The sequence below is a fragment of the Kryptolebias marmoratus genome, linkage group LG19 (assembly GCF_001649575.2).
Source record: "Kryptolebias marmoratus isolate JLee-2015 linkage group LG19, ASM164957v2, whole genome shotgun sequence".
Classification (NCBI taxonomy): Eukaryota; Metazoa; Chordata; class Actinopteri; order Cyprinodontiformes; family Rivulidae; genus Kryptolebias; species Kryptolebias marmoratus.
Genome location: NC_051448.1, coordinates 17,937,241 through 17,959,740, shown reverse-complemented (window position 1 = coordinate 17,959,740; position 22,500 = coordinate 17,937,241). Strand labels below are relative to the sequence as shown.

General features: G+C 41.3%; 1 protein-coding gene across 12 annotated transcripts in view; it reads right to left on the bottom strand.

Moving 5' to 3' along the window:
* Window positions 1–8,722: 8,722 nt before the first annotated feature.
* LOC108231818 (neurexin-3b) overlaps window positions 8,723–22,500 on the bottom strand; it is a 373,487-nt gene continuing 359,709 nt past the window's right edge. For 9 of the 12 annotated variants that reach the window (XM_037981501.1, XM_037981505.1, XM_037981503.1 and 6 more), the window contains one exon: window positions 8,723–11,515. In XM_037981501.1, the coding sequence (XP_037837429.1) occupies window positions 10,530–11,515 (986 nt within the window). In that variant the 3' untranslated portion in view covers window positions 8,723–10,529. Of the gene's footprint in view, window positions 11,516–13,673; window positions 14,303–22,500 lie in introns of all 12 variants that reach the window. The other 3 variants (XR_005234499.1, XR_005234500.1, XM_037981507.1) reach the window with 3 other exon arrangements.

Genomic DNA, 22,500 nt, shown 5'->3' with positions numbered 1-22,500 from the left:
GCAAACCCTTTGCAATTTTAAGTCACCAGCTAGTCTCCAACTCAGTGAGGTACTGGCCTAACCTAACCTAACTCGTACCCTAACCATAACCCCTTACCTGGTGGAGATTAACCCCATGGTCTGCAGCTACTGCCTATTTGCTTGTAGAAACCGTAATTATTTATAGATCAGAATGTAATGTGAAACTAAAAGTTTTTAAAATAAGGTTCACATGATAGCGGCAGGAATTCACTTGGGTCTCGGCCTCATTCAGACCAGCCTTTAGCTTGTCACTCCAGTCAAAATAAACTTTTTTCTCCAAGCTGAGGTGATTCGAAGAGCTATCTACACCAAGTAAAATATCTGTTGTTCATGACCTTTACAAAGAACCCCTTTTTGAAAGATCCAAACTGTCATTTTGACATGCAGGTCCCCGTCTCAGCAGAGATGCTTCGGACTCAACAAAGTTTTTAAAGTGAGCAGAATCTCAGGCACTCTTATCCACAACAGACCGTTTGCTTCAAGATAATATTCTCAAGTTCAAGGCTCATTGAATATTAGCCCACTAAAAGAGCCATTATAGTAAACACAGTAACTCCTGAGTGTTTCCTCTGTTTCTCACAGGCAATCAGGAAGTGATGGGGTGGCTGCCGTTGCTGTTTACTGCAGTTATAACGCTGCTGTAAACCTCTGCAGCCATCACCTAAGCTGATTCCCATTAGAACAAATCTATTTGGCTTGCATTACAAACTCATTCAATCAGAGAGCCGCGCTCTGCTCTTTCATTTAAGGCAGATAGCAGAGTGTGTATTCAGCCGCTGTCTTTCAATAAATAAATGGGTTATTGCAGCTGAGGCGCCATATCAACCTCATTTTCTGCTGGGTGTAAAGAAAATGTGTTTTCGTGCAAATCCGTGAGCAACAATATGCGTTTCTAATCATTGTTGAACAGGATAAAGTGCCGTACATTGTGCTGCACGCTAAGTATGCAGATGTCAGCGGAGAGTGGAGTGATTTTCATGTTTAATGGCAGACAGGTGGACGAGCAGCCATTTTGCCTGCCAATCGGGGCGGCAGAATGACCTCTCCTGGCGCCGTGAGTGGGAGGCTCATCACGGCCTTTATGCCACAATCAAGTGTCATTACTTGTGAGGACCTGCGCTACATCATACAGAGAAGCCCGGCAGACAGCGACAGCGGTATGATGGAGCTCGGGTTGAGAAGCTCGCCCTAACGACCGCGCATTCAGCATCATTAGATCGCCACTCATCACCCGCAGCATCACGGGAAAAGGAGCAGAGTCTTGCTGAGAGGAGATGAGTTCTCAGGCCTTTTGTTCTCCACGTTCCCGGTTAGCTTCTGATACTTTTTGTTTTCGTTGTTCCCCTGCTTTTTTTGTGTCACGCTGCTCGCATTTTATTGGGCTGAAGTCTAGAAGGCAAACCAGATGAAGCTTGCGCTGTCCGATGGATGCATGCGATATGCAGAAACATGCAGGATGCAAACATCAGTGGTCAAGGAACGATTTAAAAACAAAAACAAAATGTGTCATAATGACATGACTCTCAGCTACTACCTCACCAGGATTGTGTCTGCAATAACGAGGACGTTGCTTCAGTCTGTCTTAGTAACACTGGAGCCGAGTTGAAAGGGGAGGCTCTTGTTTTACTGTCCTATCTCATTCCAACCTTCACCTATAGTCACAAGATGCAGCCAAATGAATAAGATCTCAGATACAAGCAGCTGAAACAAGTTTCCTCCATAGGGTATCCAGGCCTTGGCGAAAAAGTGAGAAGCTTTGCTGTGGTGGGGAGCGCCGAGTATTGCTGCTGCTGCTCCAAAGGAGTCAGCTGAAGTGGTTTGGGCATCTGAAGTTTCCTCCAGTTAACCTCTCTCTAGGCCCCCTTCACACTAGATCAGTGGTTCCCAGCCCAGTTCCTTGAGGAGCACCATCCTGCATGTTTTCGTTGTTTCCCTGCTCTTCAGCTGGTCTTCGGTGTCTGCAGAAGCCTGTTAATCACTCACTCAGTCAAATCAGGTGTGACAAAGCAGAGAAACGACTAAAACATGCAGGATGGTGTTCCTCGAGGACGAGGGTTGAAAATCACTGCACTTGATGATGACCCCGCCATGATGTAAAACAGACCAACGATATTCTTTGCAGGGTCTTTGTTTGGTTTTCAGCAGTATGTTAGTAACACAGCTGGCTCCTCATTATATGTAATAAGTCATGGAGGGGTTTGAACAGCCACAAAGTCTCACTAATGAGGTTGTGGTGATTTATCATCATGGTGGCGCTGTATTGGGGTCCTTGGTGGAATGTGGTGGCAGCGTATGTTCGATGAGCCCACATGCACGAGCGTGGTTGGGTCATTGACAGTCTGAAGCATGACAGGCCATGCTGGCCTCATGCCTGAACTGTAATAGTGACAAGCTCAAGGCACCAGCGTAGCACAGACATGAGGCTTGTCGTTGCATCCTAACTTGAGCCAAAAGAATCAGGCCAAAATGGCTGCCCCCTCACCAGAGGAAAGCAGAAAAGCATTTCAGGTGAGTCATGAAAGTGCAGCAACTTCACGACTGCCTTCACACTGAAGGCGGTTTTCCAAATATGACACGATCTAGACACATTCTAATGTGTCACATAAGGTCACAAGGTCATGGATAGCATAGTGGGGGTCATCATCTAGTGTGAAGAGAGGCCACATCCTACTGAGACAAGACCCTGGAAAGGACCCAGAACTTTTTTTTTCCAGAAACTAAAATCCCTTCTGTTCTGGGCACACCTCAGAATCCCCCAAGAGGAACTTCTGTCCTGTCCAAGTTGCTTCCACAAACTGACTTCATACGGATGGATGAATGGATGGATGAATGGAGGGGGAACTTTTCAGGTCTTCAGTCTTACTGTTTCACATTTCAACCTATTTGCTGTTTGTGGGTTCGTTTGTTACAAATTGGAACTTGTGCCACCATCTTCCACATGCAGGACCTTCAAATTGTCCTTTTACAAAGTGCAAGTCTTAGAGCTGTTATTTAAAAATACTAACAGAATGTGTGAAAAACACTACTAGCCTAAGCAGTATTGAATTTGAAGTGTGTTGTGTCGCTCCCAGATCACCCGTGCCAGCAGCTCTAAATGTGATTTTTACTCCCATGAAGCAGCGTAAATCGAATTAATTTTTTTTTTTTTTTTCAAAGTCACGACAAGAAGGTCAGTTTGCCATTTTCTGTCACATGCATCCAAACCACGAGGCTGGTTTGAGCTAGATGCACCTCTCCCCACCCCTCCCTCCGCTCTCTGAAGACTGCATCAACAAGTATCTGCCATAATCAATTATCATATTTTCATTCTGCTTTTGCTGCAGTCACCTTCACAGCTGCTAGAAAAGGTTTGAAGTTCACCCGCCTTGTTTCTCGCTTTCCATCTGGTCTGAAAAAGGAGGGGCGGGGGGCAGGGCATGAAGCTGAGAGAGCCCCCCCCCCCAACTCCCCTGGGAAATGGAGTTAATGTCGAGGTACTTATTGCTTCGTTGGGATTCTCAGTGGATCCAATCACCCTGTCAGGCTTGGGTTGGAGGCCCCATCTCCCCAGGTAGCAGATAAATCACTCACACACTCACAGAGTCTTGAACATCACTCCGTGACACAAACAGATGACGTTCAGCCACACAGAGCCTCCGTTGGCATCCCGACGTCTGAATCCTCCCGATGGCCAAGGCTCACTCCTGACTTTTGCAGCTTAGATTCAAAAACACTGATGATTTTTATTTTTTTTTATTGCCAACTAACTGTGTAATAATTTAGAAAGCTTGACCTGCTGCTGGATCTGATCCCTAGATGGCACTAAGTCCACCAGGCGAGTCCGCCACCCTGCTGTTTATCATGCAGCCGTGACAGCCCGTAAAAGCTTTTGTCGGAGGAAGCGAAGATTTAAAGCCCAGATTAGCGCATTCATATCTTGGCAGTTAATTAGGGTTGAGGAGCTAACTGAAAGCGTTGGCTGCTGAGCGATGGAGCAGAAGAATAGGAGGAGGTGTGCCCCTTGCAGTGAGACACAAAAGTGAATTAAGTGCACATGTATACACCCGACTATTCGGCTAATGTATCACCCAGTGCACCCACTGAGACGTATGAATATGAATGCCTAAACCCACACAACTCCCCGTTTTTTGAGGGTTTTTTTTTCCTGCAAACTTTCATTTGACCCGAGCTTTGCCAAATGTGTGCATGCACCTCTGCGCACCGACACTTCTTTGTGAGGTTTACGCATGAGTGTTTGTGTGTGTCCGCCCTTCAGAACGCTGGTGTTAAGGTCAGCGGGCTCATATTTTACCTGTCAGGACTGATCACTGTCGCCTTCGCAGCTGCTTCGCTTCAGTCCGTGAAGGATACAACATCTCTCCTAAAACTTTACTGAGAGAGAGAGAGAGAGAGATGGGAGAGAGAGACATTATTTGTACGATATAAAGTCATGGAAAAAGTAAAGTCCACTCTGTTTTGTGGGTATTAGTTTCTGCTCAGCTCAGCAACAGTATTTCAGCCAGGTTGAGGTTCAGACTTTGACTAGATCATTGTCTTGATTCTTTTCTTCTTCAGCCGTTCTGTTGCAGATTTGCTGCTGTGTTCGGGATCATTGTCCTGTTACGTCATGACCCGGTTAGCTTCAGCTGTTGGAGAGATGGCCTCGCAATCAACTCTGGAATCCTTTGGTCTGCAGAGGACTTCATGGTCGACTCAATGACTGCAAGGTGTCCAGGTCCTGCAAAACAAGCCCAGATCATCAGCCCTCCACCACTGTGCTTAATTGTTGGACTCACCCGTCCAAAGGACATCCATCGTTCCAGAAGTCTTGCGGTTTTGGTGAAACTAACCTTAGCAAACTTATGTCGTGCCGCCATGCCCTTTACCTGGCAGCCATTCCAAACGAGTCATATCTGTTCAGCTTTTTCTAAATGTCTCGTCATGACCTTTGACCTCCCAGCTGTGGGCTGCAGAGTCTGAGACGGAGATCTTTTTTGATGAATTTGCTTGGCTGTCCACTCCTGCTGAAGATTGGCTGCTGCCTTAAATGTTTTTTCACTTCTCTCTGTCCCACGATGTTTGGAAAGCGACCTTTAACCCTTCTCCGATTAATGAGAAGTAACAGTTGCTTCTTGAAGGTCACTGCTGATGTCTTTCCTCCTTGGCATTGTGTTTATGCACACCTGTATGCTCTGGAGCAGCAAACTGATAAAAGTCCTGCTTTTCCAGAGGTGGTCACTGATGTTGATCAGTTAATCAATATATTTAATTAGCAGCACCTGGCTGCTACTTTCCCTCCTAAATCCTATTTAAAAACATAGCCAGGGGGAAATTAGTTTTTCCACACACAGTTTTTCCTTCTTTAGTTTTTTTTTTTTTAAATAATGACCTGGCGGAATCTGTTGATTTTGTCCAATTGAGATTAGATTCAAAAAACTTTAAAACCTGGTAAAGACTGGATTGTTTTTGTTACGTCCTGATACGTAAAATCCTAGAACTGAAAGAGGGCACGCTTTCTTTTTCCCCCTGTGACTGTATTCATCCATAAAATGCTACAGCTGCAGATGCTCCTGATGTGCCAAGTGTTTTCAGCCTCCTGCCTCCGTTGCAGGCAGCAACCAGAACAGACTTCATCTGTTTCTCAGTGACGGGGCTGATGCATCAGCCTCATAAAGCCGCTGTTTAGCTGTTTACTTGAAGGAAAACCTTCCATAAAGTGTTTAAACGGAATTAACCAGTTCATTAGCTGACGTAAAATTTCACGACAGGTCGGCAGGCAGATGTTTAATGCATGAGGGGGGCGGAAGGGGCTCCTCTCCGGTTTCTGTTCCACAGAGCCCGGCGGCCCGCTGGGAGAAGACAAAGCTAACGCCGCCAAACCGAAAGCCATTTGGAAAAGCCATTAGCGAATATAAATTGTTTTTCTGTCAATTAAGATATGAATTATCCAGCTGACATCAGCGCGACTGATGTAATCTACTTCTATTAATTTGACTAAAAGGAAAAGTAGTCACTACACAAAATCCAATCAATAAACTTTGCCAGCCAACCACAGTGTGAGCTAATTGTTAAAACCAAGCGGGGGGTGTTTCCTCTGCTGGCACCCTGCTGGGGAAAATCTTAAAGTGACAACTGAGTGAGAAAATAGCACTTCTTTACTGTTAGAGTTTTACACCAGTGGGGTGCTACATGAAACAAACAAAGGTTTTTGCTTCCTTTGTTAGGAACACGTTCTGTTTAAGGTTTAAACTACACAGGATCATGAAATGAAATAGACATTTTCTATTTAGGAAAATGCCTGAATAAACTACCATAGCTTTTATACCTTCAGTGCTTTAGCTGCTGCTCATCTTTGTTTCTCCGTTTCAGTAATGTCAGAGAATCCATAGAATAGTTTTGCAAATTGCTGATATATATATATATATATATATATATATATATATATATATATATATATATATATATATTAATCAGTGTGTCATATGTCAAGGCCAGTTGTGGAATTTAGTTAAAGGGAGTCCTTTGATTTAAAAAGCTCACATTATGACTGATATTCAGATTCGAAAACGAGTCAAAGACTGAGGATTTTCCAAAAAATACAGCCACGTTTCAGAAAGATGGTAAAAACAAATTAAATTCATTACAGCTTAAACAAAAACATCAGAATTTTGATCATTCTACAATAAATGCCAAAGGTTTTGTTTTAGCTTTGTATATTTCTGCACAAACCACTATTTTGCTGATGATACTTTATTTATCTAATGAAGCTTGATGAATCCATTGAGTTACTTAGAATGTCTAAAGTCATAAAATCCTTGATGACTTTATTTTCTGCTTTTAAACTCAGAGGTTGTGGGTTTTAACCCTGAGCTTAGAAACAAATTCTGCAGCCTCCAGTTCTAATGTAAAGAACATTGGTGTTTTTTTGGTTTTTTTTTTTTTTTTAATCGGGATATTTTTTTTAACCCCCACAATAAAAAACTTTACCAGGACCCCTTTCCTCCACCTATGCAATATTAGTAAACATAGAAACATCTCATCCGAAATAAATCCAAAATAAAGAATAGGAAAAAAAAAACTCTTTAAAAAGTCTTCAGTTGATCAAAAATGCTGCTGAAATAAACTGTTTTTTGGTCTCTTCATGTTCATAACCTTTCCAAAGAACCCTTCAAAAGATCTGAACTATGACTTTAAAACAGGATTCTTATTGTCACATCTTTGCTGTGACATTCAAGCTAATGCTTTAGCGTTTTTTACATTGTTTTAAAAAGAAGTAGCGCGACTATCTGGTAGCAGTTTCCTGTAACTGTTACATGCAGCAACAAGTTGGACGTTAATGCAGGAGGATGCTCTGAAGTGGATGTGACTGCTCGTTCCGATGAATGTTTCCTCGCACGTTCACTGACCATTGTGTTGACTTATGCTGCATAAATTTCCACACAGTTTTGCCGGAGAAAATAGAATTTTTCTTTGTAAATGGCTCAGAATTGTGGGTGGGAGGGGGTGGGGGGGTGTCCCTCGGTTAAATGGATGTCTGCCGGCCCTTTAGCTCCCTTCGCCTGTGGCAAGATGAATGAGTTAATATGCAGTCATTGTGAGAGCTGGATATACTCACACATGGCGCTCTGATATCCTACATCAATGGGGCTATTGCAAGTTAATGACCAGCTCTGTGAAGGCCCATTTGCACGAAATATGGACAGTGTGAAAACGAGTGGGGGAAGCAGGTGCTCCTGCCGTTGAGCAGCTCATAACTGAGCCGTGGAGTTGGGAAGAATCTCATTTTGGCTGCACGCTCATCACAAAGACTTCAACGCACTGAAACCCTGAACCATTATTCTCATGTTAGGAAGACGTAACCAACAGATAAACATTTTTATTGGACGATAATGTTTTTGCCCGTGGCTGTCACCAAAATATGTCATGAACCACTGGACAAATGTCAATGAAGCTCCCAGGAAGTACATTTACAACTAATTAGCCTTTGGATTCAACACTTTTCAAGATGGCTGCCACAGCCAACCGACCTTAGAAAACACAAAAAATGGCTACAACTAGTCAATTTCACAACTATCGACCTAAAATTTGATGTGATAGTAGTCAAAACTGATCCCTAACGATTAACCTGAATGTTAACAGATTGCTTTTAGTTAACAGCGAAATTTTAAACAATTTGAAGTCAATTCTGTTTGTAAAAAATCTCATGAACCACTGGATGGATTTTAGCAAAACCTTCAGGATATAATCATTGGAGATACATTCACAACTGATTAATATTTGGAGCCAACCCAATTCAAGATGTCCGGATCAGCCAAGTGACCAAAAATGGTTGTGGTCCAGTCAAGTTTCCAGATATTGAGCTAAAATTTAATATGGTTGTAGCTGAACATCATTCACAACACACACTCCAGGTTCTGCTCGTTGTGAAACATCTTTGCTTGAAACTTCAGCATTCAGAGTCGGTTGGATGTGTACATTTCTGCAAAAACTGTCTGCTGAGAAATGTTGGTGCCGAGCTGCTCTGTTCTCAACTTTATCTAAGAAGAAATGATACCAGTTTCAAGTATAAAAGGAAATCAGTGAAGTGATAGCAGATGTGAATTTGTGCTTCAGTGAATTCTCTTTGGCATCCATCTTCTTGCTGCGCTGCCTCCTGATCTCATAAGACAGATAACAAATGAGTGACAGCCATTCGCTATGTAACAAAAAAAAAAAAAAAACATTTGGGAACAACATTTTCTTTTTATTTCTGGGAATTGTTTGAAGTCAAGGAAGCATAAGACAATAATTAATAGTTAAAAGTACCAACACAAAAGAAAAAGAAAAACAAAACAAAGTGAAAACACACACTGACTGATATGTATGAAAATGGAGGACGACAAATAATTTCAGCTATAAATAAATACATAAAAAACAACAACCAGAACATATTGTCAAATGAATGAGACATTAAATCAGCTATACAGCTAAAAAAAAAACAAAAAGACAAGTTGAAAAGAAGAGATGTAACAAAAAAAAGGAGAAGAAAAAAAAAAAAGCAGAAACATGTCTGTGAGTAAGGTGCCAGCACAGATCTCCAAAGCCACCATCATCGGTCTTTATTTATCTTATAGTCTTTTTTGTCTTTTTTTTTTTTAATTTTCCAATAAAAAAATAAACAACATGATGAAAGTTATTTCAGAAGAAAAAGGTTCCCCCCTCACAATGTCTGAGGGAGGTGTTTCTGTTGGACCGGCTGCCTTAGATGGTCAAATATTCATGCGACTGAAATGAAACGCCACCCAGAGAGACTAAACTTCTAATCTAACAAGACTTGCTCTCTGCAAAAACAAACACACATCACTTCTTAACCCCAGGGCAAAACCATTTTAAAAGAGCCAGGTTTTTTTTGTCATGTTGCTATAGAAAAAAACCCCAACAAATCAGCTGAAATTTTCTGTTTGCAAATAAGGTTACAAAAAAAAAAGAAAAGAAACTTAAGTCTTCCCTTAAACATTAACCCCAAAAATACAAACATGACAACTAAGAGAGCCATACTTGTTCACACGGCAATAAATTATTAGCCTGGCTTTTTTTCCCCAGCCCTCTCTCTTTTTAGGATGACGACAGTTCCATTGTTGCCAGACGCAATTTTTGATGAATCAATTTGTTGGTTAAAGTTCGGAGGAATAAAAACAATTCAAGGTACGTTTTTTTGGCCAGATTTTGATTTACTTTAGCACACTTGAGCACCATCTAGAATTTGGATGAACAGAAGACCAATTGTTGATGAAGACATGATGAAGGGAGAGAAAACTGTTGAGGCATATGACTGTTTCATATCCTGCTGAGCAGCCGTCGAGCACTGTCTAGTCTAGTCAACCCTGAAGGTTGACTACATTCTTTTTTTAAAAAAAAAGTAAATTCAATAAATTATTAAATAGGTAAATGAGTAAATGAAAAACAAAATTACAGAACTAAAAAGACAGCTCTTAGCACACATACCTTACCTCATGTACCTCCAATGAAAGCTACATTGAACAAACCATTTTTTTTTTTTAGCAAAAAATTATGTTTTGACTTCAACTTTTCCCCAACAATCAGTTTCTTGAGGTCCCTCCTTCCACAGATGCCAGCACCACGTCACATACACCTCGCATGCATGCTCAGAATGGCCAAAATGACAGTGATTGTATTTTACAGGATTACAATGGACAAGGTCATCAGAACTCCAAGGATTACACACCTCTTCACAGTCACTTGGGGTCATGTGGGGTGTTCAGAGTGATAATTCACACTGGCAAATGTCTCCAGCAGGGACTTCGTAAAAACGTCCCAATGAAGTTGTACTGCATTGTCACTGTAATGCTTACAATAGTAAGTGGGCTTCTATAAGCCAAAGTTCTTTTGTAAATGATTCACTGACTCAGAGTCTTGAGTTCTCACAAGGTTTAGTTCTTTTTAAATCACAGTTGCCAATATGGTACTGTCAAAATGTTCATAACTTTGTTCCAAACAGTTTCTTCATATGTTGTGAGATGACTTGTTTTCTATACATAATATTCCTTGTCCTTGTCTTTCGGTCTCTTGCTACTGGCACTACCTTTGGCGCTACTGCTGGGTGTTTTATCCTTCACCACAGCGCCGTTGGTTTGCGCCGAGTTGCTGATGTAGTTGCGTGTTTCGTCCACCTGGTAGGAACCCTCGTCCCTGTTCCTGTACTTGTACATGGCATAGAGGAGAATGAGAATGCAGAGGGCCGCAGCTGAGACAATGCCCACCACCATGCCCGTGGTACTGCTGGATTCCCGAATCACCTCCGAGACCCCCGGGGGCACTCGGTTTACCATGCCGGGTATCGTGGGCAAGGCGGCAGGTACCGTGCGCAGCATGGGCAAGGTGATGAAGGGTCCCCTTGGCTTGGTGCCGTCCACATCAAAGGACGTGGGCAGGGGCAGCAGGACGATGTCCGGCTGCAGTGGTTTTACCTCGTGACTGTTCATTTTCCCTGACTTGGGTGGCGTATCCGAGGGGACCGCCGGCGGCGGTGTGCCCCCGATGTCAGGCAGAGGCAAGATTGGTATAGTCCTACCTGCCTCTGAGGCTTTGCTAGGCCTCAAGTCCTTGGCTTCCCACTTTGTAGTTGCGAGAACTTTGTAGCCACCTTCATAGGCCGATGTGGTCAAGGTCTTATCTGTTACCAGGGAGAAGGTGGTGTAAAAATCTTCATCGTCAGTCGGGGGCAGGCTAGAGTCGAAAGCTTCGCCAGAGCCAAACCCCGAAATCACCATGCCATCATCATCATCATCATCACCACCATCATCACCACCATCACCACCATCACAATCATCGCTGCCTCGGTCCGATAAGCAAGGTACCCCCGCCTCAGTGGCCATGGCCAAGGACTCTTTGGTGGTGTCGATAATGGTGAGGACGGGGCGGAGGGTTGGGGGGAGGGGAATGAAAGGTGAACGGGTGGATACAGAAGGGATGTCTATGGGGTCCTCGACTAAAATGGGGATGACTAGCTCCCCTCCTGCAAAGTGAGAGAGAGAGAAACCAAAGTCAAGAAGCAGAAAGTCCTCCACCAAGAAAGCAAGAAGCAGTCAACCACCAAAAGAACCAGTAAACAAAGAATGTAAGAAGCAAAGCTCAATATAAGGAGGAAATAAACAGAAAAGAAAGAATGAACAGAAAGTACTGTAACAGTGCAAAAACAACAAAACTCAGAACCAAACAAGACCAAACTGAAAGAAAGCAACAGCCATAAAGTATACATTGCATCAAAAGGCTTTGAGGGATGCACAAGGGTGAGCCACAATAAACTGACACCCTACATTATTTCCTACCTGTCCTACATGTTTGCAGACAGCAATAACAGATGGATTTAAAATGTGATGCACACTAGGCTTGGTATTTTCAATGTGCGGCATCCTATTTAGTTCCAGCTAGTGATTCTGTATAGATCTCTATGTAAATTAGACTTTTAGGCTTTTACAAGGCCAGTTTTTATCAGTCCTTTAAAAGAAAATCTTTTCTTTTCTTTTATTAGTCCATACAGAAACAGCAAGCAGCAAAAGATGGATAAAGAGAACATTTGTATGCAGTTCAACCACAAGGCCATTTGGTTGGAAAGCAAGTTAACTAAGTTCGAAATGAGAAACAATTTGTTTCAGACTGTAGCTGCTCAGACAGGGGATTTTTAACTTGTCTGACCTACATGGGCCAAGAAATACAAACAGCTGCTGTGTCCAAAAAAAACACAACAAAGGAATGTGACAAATTGTTATTGGAATGGAAGTGCTCTAACACCATATGTCACTACTGTGTACCTGCTTTACGTTTTTATGGCATGCTGAGATACTGTAAGAAAATAACATTACAGAATTGCCTCATTATGTATGTGAGACTCCAGCTTATGTACCCTGATCTCCATCAATGCCAGGTTGCCATGGATCAATAGGTCATGTCAAATGATTTCCTATCATGACTGCAGTAACTCTGAAACATCTCATATACCCGCCTTAATAAGTTACTACGTAGCTTATCAAGGCACGTAGGTTTGGTTTGCAGAAGACAAATACCAGACTGAGCAAAGCCAGAGCGACTCTTTTCTAGTGTCAGCATTTAGCCACAGTCTAGGTGCTGACAGAAGACAACAATATGCCCTTTACCACGGGCTCGTGGGAAATTTAAGAGAAAGATGTTGGTAAACGCCAAATATTCGTTGCCCAACATCATAGGTAAGAACATAAGGCCACACCGAGAAAAACAAGACAGTTATGCAACGGCATCATAGCGTATGTCATACTTACACTATAGTATAATTTACCTCCCTTCAACCCGTTATAAACGCAACTTATACAGTGGAAACGCATTGTGAACGTACGTCATTTACATCACAAAATGCTACAATGTCTTATGTTGTTTTTTAATTTTTCGTCATTTTAATTATTTTCAAAATATCCCAACCTCTGCGTCAAAATATGAAAGAGAGTGGCAATACTTTAGCCGTGACTGAATGAATGTTTATCCCTCAGCATTACTGGGCTCCCCTATTTGCCCTAGCCTCTCGCCTTTTGACCCTACAGTTACCACAGTGGCACAAAGTCGCCGGGCAGTTCAGGGACACCTGAATGTTTGCTGACTTGAAGCAAAGCCTTGATTTTAGAAGCCATTTCCATCTGAAAGCAAAGAAAGTAAACCATTTCCCCACACCTATATGTCATACGCATCAACCCACAGTTGGACAACTAGAGTCTGAAACATTCAGATGTCTGTTGAAGCTGCGTTTTCTCTTGCCAAAGTGGCTTTTTTAATAAAAAAAATATTATTAACTTTTTGTAACATTGCAAAGGCTCACAAACAGGGCACTATAAAGAGATGCAAACCTTTAGGAACAAAAAAAATGAAAGAAAAGAACAACAAAAATGAGTAAAACAAACAAAAAGATTAAAATAATAAGAAAGGCATCGCAAAACGACCTTAGAGTTACAGCAAACATTGTAATAAAACATTCACAACGTAAAGCCACAGATAGAGCTATCCAGAAAAAAAGGATTAGTAGTAAGTAAGGAGAAAAACAGGTAAAAACAAAAGTCAGCTCAGAAAATCATAAAAGCCTACAAAAAAAAAAAAAAAGAGAGAGAAAGTAAAAACGAAACAAAAAGAGGTTTCAAAGGAAGAAAGCATACCATCAGTTTTGTCAACTTACATCAACAAATTGCCCGCATGATTTTGGCAGGAAGAAAAAAAAAATTTACAAAAGAAAGTTGTGTAAGAATGCCTTTGGACAGGTTAGATTCTATTTAACAGTTTCTGATTAATATATATATATATTTTTATATATTTTCTATTTTTAGACAGGATGGTATAGGGAGGCAACAACACATACATCCACACATCATGACATGAAAATCTTCACCATTCTGTTCAGGATATCTTCTGTTTTTGTTTTTTTAAAAGTCATTTCGTTTTATATATATATAAAAAAAGGGAAATATTTACATCTATCGTTCTTACTTGGATTAATAAATGTCCATAAATATCTACAGCCTGATTTAGATCTTTAACTTTATTTGACTTTAGCTCGACATTAACTTGTTCACCAGTCATGAACAAACAGTGCTGTACAAATCTTCGAGTGTCTAACGGGCTTGGGAGGAAGGAGTGTGAGACGAGGAGGAGGGAGAGGGCGGGGGGAGGGGGGAGACCTATGAACATACTAGGAAGGAAATGACATAGATGGGGGTGAACGTGTACATCAGTTGCCATGTCCATGTAAAGGCGGCACGAAGCGGTCGGGCGGCATTAGAGCTTTTGGCTGTAAGGAAGGGATGGGGATATACAAACAATGAGCATATACATGCCCATCTACAAAAGAGAACAGCACTCTGAACACTTTTACAAACCCTAAGCTGCAACTTCTTTGCCATGCACAAAAAAAGAACAAAAAAAAAAACAATTGACAGACTGATTCGATCCAAATTTAATTTAGAGCTATTAAAGAACAGGTGAGTAGTAAAGACCAGCATATAAACAGATTTTCACAACAGTGGTGGGAGTTTACTTTAGAGGAAGGGGTCTTCTCTTTTTTCTCTATGAGAGCATAAAGTTGAAAACTGCATGAATTCGTCCCCGTTTAAAAACCAGAAAGTACACCTTCTGTTTGCAGAATGGGAATGAAATCATAGAGAAAAGAGGAAGCTTTATTCTAGTTAGATGGAAAAAAAACTCATCAGAACATTGGCAATAGTGATTCTGAACAATTTAGCAGAAAGTTAACAAATTGGACATTTTCAGGAAAAATAAAACCCAACAGATTCACATATATGTGTGTTAACATATATGCACAGTTAGCAAGCAAGAAGAAGGGGGAAAAAAAAGAAAGGCATTAAATTTCTCACACTATCAGAGATGAACAACCAGAAAGCACACACTGAGGCAGACAAAGAGAAGGGGGGGACAGTTTAGAGGCAAAGTGTCACCACCTTTGCGTAACTAATAATAACAACCTCTTTATTATTAGTTACTTTAATACATTTCTCTTGTTAGTATCTTAAAACACAAGACAGGGCGTGCAATCTGGATGTACGTCAGAAAAAGAGAGGGGGGAAAAATAGACAGTTTTCTTTCTTTGGATTTGAGTTCCACTGGAAGAAGTTGGGTTAATGCATGCTTCAGTAAGTTGCATTTAGGGAGAGTAAGATACAAAAAACAATACAGCAAGCCAGGGGACAGGGGACAGGTGAGGAAGGGAGGGGGAGGGGATTAACAAGGAGTCAATGGTCAGTAAAGGGAACCACCACCAAGGGCTGTGGGATATTTTCCTCAAGCAAATCATTCGTTAGCAGCTAACGGGGAAGAAGGAGCACCATGGGTGATGTATAACCAACATTAAATGGCATTTAAGCCCACCACATTCACTAATTAATCAAGAGGGGGAGTATATGATAATTAACAAGCTTTTTTTTCCTGAAATGTTTAGATGCTTTGTGTTATGTGCATAACCAACAGCCTTTGTTTGACAGATAAACATCTGGAGTTCCACAAGAGGGCGCAGGGCAGAGACTTTATTTATGCCTCTGGTAAATGTAAAGAGATGTGCACATTTGTCTTCAGATACCAGGTTTGGGCTCCTCGTCTGCAGGCTCATTATAAACCCTGCCCCGTTCATTTAGCAAGCTGGATCGGAGAGCTCAGAGTGAAAATGTGATCTGTCACGCTGCAAACATCGACAGCTTTAATGGGAATTGCCTGGCCCGTTGCAGGGAATGACATGATGCAGAGCGGCGTTTTTACTGCATTAGTGGCATCTTTTTTTTTTGTTGTTGTTGTTGTTTTCCAGCAGCAGCTATAGGATATGCTGCTATGATAATATTCCAATAACATAACCTGCTCTGGTAAATAAACAGCAGTGCGGAGTAGCTGATTTTATCTCGGGTTTTATTTATCCAACTCAACCCTCATGTTGTCCCAGCCTTGTTTGCATCCTTTTTGCTGCCATTTCCACAAACAGCTTTCGGCAACGGTTAGCTCTACACTGTATCAACAAAACACTTGGTTGGGAGGGAGTGTTGGGGGGAGGGACACTGTAGTTAAGGGTCTCTAGTAAAGTCAGTGCAGAGGACCTTGATGTTTTGGTAAACACTTTAATCCTGTGTAAGCTCTTGCACAAGCATTGCTGCATATCTGAGGCAGACAAACACTGTGGTTACTAATGGGTTTGCTCTAACAGATTGAGTTTGTTTTCCGATCTCGTCAAGATGGATGAGGATTTTCGCTCCAAGCCTCTGCTGGCTGATAATTCTCGTTCGCCTGCGAGACCTGCTGCCAGTTACTCTGGATTCTTTTTTTTTTTTTTGTGTGACTAAAACAGAGCCCAGACTTCTAAAGAACAAGTGCGTCTTTGTGCCATTTGACTGGCCTTTGCATCAGTGAGCAAATCCCATCTATAAAATTAAAAAACATGAAACAAACTTAATTTGAAAGCCCTGTCCTCTTTTCATCCCAGCATGTAAAAAAAGACATCATCTGCTGCAGGCCTACATGGCCTTTTAAAAAAGGAATTGAAGTAAATATAGAAACTAAATGGCTGATTGACTACCTCAGCAGCTTCAAGGCTACAGAAGCAGAAATCTCGGAGCAGCACTTTTTCTTCACTCCACCCCCTCCCTTTTTTTCCCCCCTCCTCAGTTTGATCCCCGTGTCCATCTAGCGTTTGCTGAGGCTTCCGAATGCCGATGAATCCAGACAGCGTGCGGGGGGATTTGTCAACGCTACATCATAAAAGCAGAAAGTTGGTGCACCAGCCATGGCTGAGGTGAGTCAATGGGATTTTGACGCAGCAAATTGTGGATGAGTCAGTGATTCGGGGCCCCCTGAAATCCCATTGTGGTTTTGTGCATTGTGCCCAGAGGCCATGCTGTAGCAGATTCATTCACCTCTACCTATTACAGGTGGTGAACTGATTACCAGAGAGGCAGCAGCACACAAATTCCCAGTGTGGACACGCTTACAGAGACATGGCAGGGATTGTGTTGGTGTGCTCTGCAATGGCTGAGCATTCTAAGAAACATGCACCACTTTACCCCATTAAAACATCTTATCTTGCCCGTGCACACCTCGGCCAAAAGAACTTTTCCCAGATGGGCATTTATTTCCATCCAAAAAGTTAAAGATGTTTTGTAAACAGCTCGCAAAGGTGAAGAAGTCAGAAGGATAGAAGCCAGGGAGGCTGTGGCTCAGGAAGAAGAGGGGTTGTCTTCCAATCCTAATGGTTGGGGGTTGATCGTGGCTTCCTCCGCCATGTCAAAGTGTCCACAAAAACCTGTGTAGGCCCCGATCTGCCAAATTGCTGTGTGAATGTAATCTGTAGCGTAAAAGTGCTTTGAGTGGTCAGTAAGACTAGGAAAGCACATAATAAATGCAGTCCATTTTCCATTTACCACTTCAGGCTGGAGGAAGACCTCTCTTTTGAAGAGACCTGAAGTCATGGCGGACAGCTCCTAATTCGTCATCACACGGTTGACTGCAGCTTGGTGACAACTCACCCCTGTCTGCCGATCTGTTTGCTGTAAAGCAGCACCATAACACTCGGAAGCGACAGCAGAGCCGACATGAAGCCATAATCGACGCCAAAAGGAAACTCAGAGATCCACTGGTATCATTCTCTATCTTACAGTTTCACTCTTCATACACGGTAATGAAGAAATCCTACAACATGCCTTCAGTCTGACATTAATGTGAGCATTAGATTCCTAATGTTACTTATCCAGAGCCAATGAGATGAGGAGGCGTTTAGGTTTTTATTATTCATATTTAGATGTTCCATCTGTTTGATCTGTGCCCCATTTGATCAAAGGCTGAGGGTAATGGTGCCTGCAGGACCATTTATGGCCCGTTTGGTGACAACACTGCCTTTTTAATGATGCACTTGACTTACACATAGAATGCAAGTTTCTCTCGAGGAAAATTACATTGCTGGTTGATGTTTAAAAAAAAAAGAAAAAGAAAAAGAGTTAAGCAGCGTACTTGGATTTTTATTTGGGATCTACTATCTTTAAAACACAGTAAGAACTAAATCTGTGCAGAATGTTGGAGTTTTTCCAGGAATTCCTAAAGCATTCTAGTTACATTCTTTGTGTCTTCCCTCGACCATAAATCTATGTTTACCCTAATGGAATTGGTCAAACTTTTAAAATCTCACTGCTGTTCATCATAATTACACATTTATTTATTTTTAATCTTTGATAATCATCTTTTCATTCCAGAAAATGGCCTGGATGGAACTCTACCCTTTTGCCTCATTTGATATGCATGGAACTGGGAAAATGTAGATTAGCCCTGCTTTGACTTCCACCACTCGCCTGGCTGTAGCTGCTCGTAATCAACTCTGCTCTGACACTTTTTACTCTTCATCTATGTAATCAAACAGCTAATGAAGTGTTGCTAATGTTATATAAACTTTATTCCACACCAGTAGGTCTGACAAGCCCCACTCTGCAAGATGACATGATTGGTTCAGTTGGTTTGTCTAAAACCCTGGGTGTCTGAACAAAGACGACTTTGGGGTACCTGAGGATGGAAAACGTTTTAGCCTATAACAAACACCACATGGATGTAATTTTTTGTGAGCTGTGTAAATAAAGGACTTTTGGTTTAGCATGATTTTTTAAAGTCACTGTTTCAAAACAACTGCAGTTTTCTCTTTTAATGACATAAGAAATGGTGCTGGCTTTCCTCTGGTCAAGTGCAGTGTAGAGTAGCGCTCCCCCTCCCCCACTTATTGTTGTTAGCTGTCAGTCAGCTGTGTATGATGGCCAGAGGAAAGAAACCCTCTGAACTTTGCTCTTCATTACAAAAATATTAAGTTGGCTGTTTAGATATGTTTCTGATAGACACAGACAATTGTAGCTTGGCTACCAGAGGAGCAACAGCCATCACTGTCTTTAATTGACTTTAAAATTAGAATAGACTATCTATCGAGGCAAATAACTGGCTAAATACAAAGCTAACGTCAGCTTGTCAGGCTCCCAACATTGCAAAGAAGAGAATGTCAAGAACTAAATCTGTACTTTTATATTTCTACATTAAGTTTACCTGGTAATAATTCTACAATTTTTTCATATGTTAAAAATAATCATGTTATCTTAAGGCCAGACTCTTATATTGGCCCAGGTCTTATAGTATTTGCAACAAAATCAAACAAAGTTAATGCAACAAAGTTCAATTGGCTTTTAGCTCTTTTTGCTTTCCTATAATAGTGAACTATAAATTTGCTTGTGATTAAAATAAATAAGTTACCAAGCAGACAAGGGAAGCTGAAAGGTAACAATCGTCTTTGGAAAAAGGTCACCGCTATGTTTAAAACACTCAACAGTAAGCAAACCTAAGCACAAAGGTAGGCCTTCCTTCTATTTTACTTCTTTTGCATTTTATGTTAGGTACAATTTTCTTCTGGCAGGCATTTTGACAAGGTAGAAGAGAGTCGTAACTAACAACAGCACCACTAATGGCTTTGCTTCATTTATGAATATAAAGACGTTGTGTAGCTGTCTCCCTGATAAGACGTCTGGGCACCCATGAAGCAAATAAAATAAAGACTCTGTTAATGTTATCAGCCACACCTGTTCTTTTGCAGCTATAAACTGCCTGCTGTGACACATTTCCACACCTACAGTTCAATACCCATGAAAATTTGACTTTATTTGATCTTATTCTGAGTCATAACAACAACCAGATTAATATCTTGAAGAAAATCATAGCAACGAGCACGGGATAAACTAATCCCACGTTTCAACGTAATTTTTGTTGATTTATGCACATCGTTTCCATCAGTTACCATAACGCAGCTGCATATTAATAACAAAATTGCTGTGATTACTTGGTACTGACTGGCTACAACACTTTTAACCAGTGTAAATTAAATCTTTAATGAACGTGATTCAATTTCCGCTAAAGTTTGACTCCTGTACCTATAGGTGTATAAGCCTGTGCCGGTTATTATTCAGAGGACTTTCCAGAGTCTCACAGCAGACTCCTCTGTTTGCGCTCTTGTGGAACTCTCGTGGGACGTGGGTAAAGAAGCAGGGGGTCGGGGGGCTGGGGGGAAGGTGAGGTCTTAACAGTTTTATCAAACAGACAAGACGACACAAGAACGAGACGAGCACAGACAAGACGGAGCACTGACAAGGACAGCCGGCACAAACACAAGAAGATGCTGCGGGGAACAACGGTGGGGTTTTGGACCCACTGCGTGTGCCCCCCCCCCAGCATGCACACAAACACGTACTAAAAGCCAGGTGGGGGTTAGCCTGAGATTTATGGGTGGAGAAGCAGCAGCAGATAAAATGGATACCAATCATGCAGAAGCTGAGGAGGGTGAGGGGTGGAGTATTACAGTAGTTAGTGTTTTGTGCTGCGGGGCGGTCCAGGAGAGAGCATGCCACAAATGCCTTCTACTTGGAGCAACAGATAGAATAGAAAAACAGATATACTTTGTGGCAATAAAAGTCTTTTTTATGCCATCTGCATTCAAACAGACATGTATATGCAGAAAGGCCAAAAGAAAGGCTGATTTGGGATGAAGGGGGGAGGGTTTTGGGGGTGAAGGAGATTAACACTCGCAAAAGAGGAGGGGTCATTCTTTCACACACAACTTTCTCAAGACAAGAATGGGGTTCTCGACACAAGACCAAAAAATGGATGATGGCAAGAAAAGATTTTGTTGCCGTTCATTTCCCCTATGTAGTACCAAAAATGGAGGAAAAAAAGAAAAATAGATGTATTTTTTTTGTGGACAACAAAGATGAACACGAACGTGATGAGAAGGAGCAGTTTGAGTTTTCCAACCACCAAAAGTTCATGCGGCACGAGATGAGGGCAAAAACGGGAGGAGCGGCTCTATCCTTGCTTGGAGGATGGGACGACGGATGATGATGGTGATGATGATGATGGTGATGATGTTGATGATGATGATAACGCCAAAGAAATAAGAGCAATAATACAAAAAAATAAAAATAAAAACAACCACAACAAAATCAACCAAAATGAAAATCACCCCACTCCACCCACTTTGGACCCAAAGATAAACAAAAAAAAAAGCTCAAATCTTAAGCAACCCAGCTCATGTTCACATGTGCATCACAGGAAAAAAAACAAAAAAAAAACAAAAGAAAAAAGAAACCAATATGTCATGCAACTGGTCAAACGACTGGAAGCGGGGCAAGGAATGAGGATATGAATTTCTGTGTCAATGTGGTGAAATGTACAGTTAGTATGAGTGTGTCTATGTTGCCACTATATGAGGGGAGGGTACCATGTTCTACTGGTAAAAGGTTTACCGCTTTTTGAGAATACTTGGGTTTGAAGTTTGAAAAACTCCAGAGCTGCAAGAATTTCAGTTTTTAGTAGGAAACCAATGTAAGAGAACATCTCTTGCTTAAATATACTATTAAAAAAAATAAATCAAAAAATGTTCATAATTTCAATAAAACATTTCATTGCGATTTCATGAGGCTTCATAAACATAGAAGAAACCGTACATCTAGAGGTCAACCAATTCGAGTTTTTTAGTGGAAGATAACTATGCCGATTTTTTAAAGCCAGGACGGCCTGTGGATGATTTGAATTTGATTCGTTTGTTTCTTTACGGTAAGTTATTACGGTATATTCCTAAACAACACAATGTAGTGCATTTAGGAAAAAAAAGGAAATTTGGACTTCAGACAATGTAATTCATCATGCTGGTTCATAGCATGAAACAAGGCGCAGCGCTAATTTATTAGATACAGTTAGATTTTAAGTGGTTCAAAAGCTATATTTTGTGTTAATAGATAGCTTTCAGCTCATTTTGTGATGCCTAATAAACTAAACAGTCCACCAGTGATAAAATCATCAAGGCAATAACTTTGGATATGACCCACAGCCCCACTGTCAACACATTTAATTAGTAGAGAATTACAGTAATGCAGAAAGTTAAAATACTATTTTAGTAAATCTTATTTGGGGTCTACTGGTGATGTGTCAAAACAGACACCCATACCCTAAAATGCACCCCTGCCTATAAGCTAACTGACACAAAGGCATAGAGTTAAGTATAAAAACACTATGCTGGGTATAGATATGTCTATCTTTAATCAGGCTTAGGCACCCATATACGTTAAATTGGATATTTGTAAGAAGATAATTTTTCTGCTGCGTTTGCACCTCCTGTCCACACACAAATGTGAGAAAAACAGTAGTTTGAAGAATGCTTTCTTTTAAAGCAGTTTTTGGTGTTTCTATGTGGACTGGATAAATAAAATTGTGAGAAACGATGGAGCCGCCTGTTTCAGAGCTGCCAGCCATTACTTGGTGTCCTAGAAACTAAAGCAACTGAGCTGTTTTTACGAATTTATTTTCTGCATCATTTTTCTTTTTCTTTAACCTGTCACCACTGAACATTGTTTGTGCAAAGAGGAGACTGTAAACATTAGCAAAGGAAAAAAAATAAAAAAAATAAAATTATTGTTTTGGAAA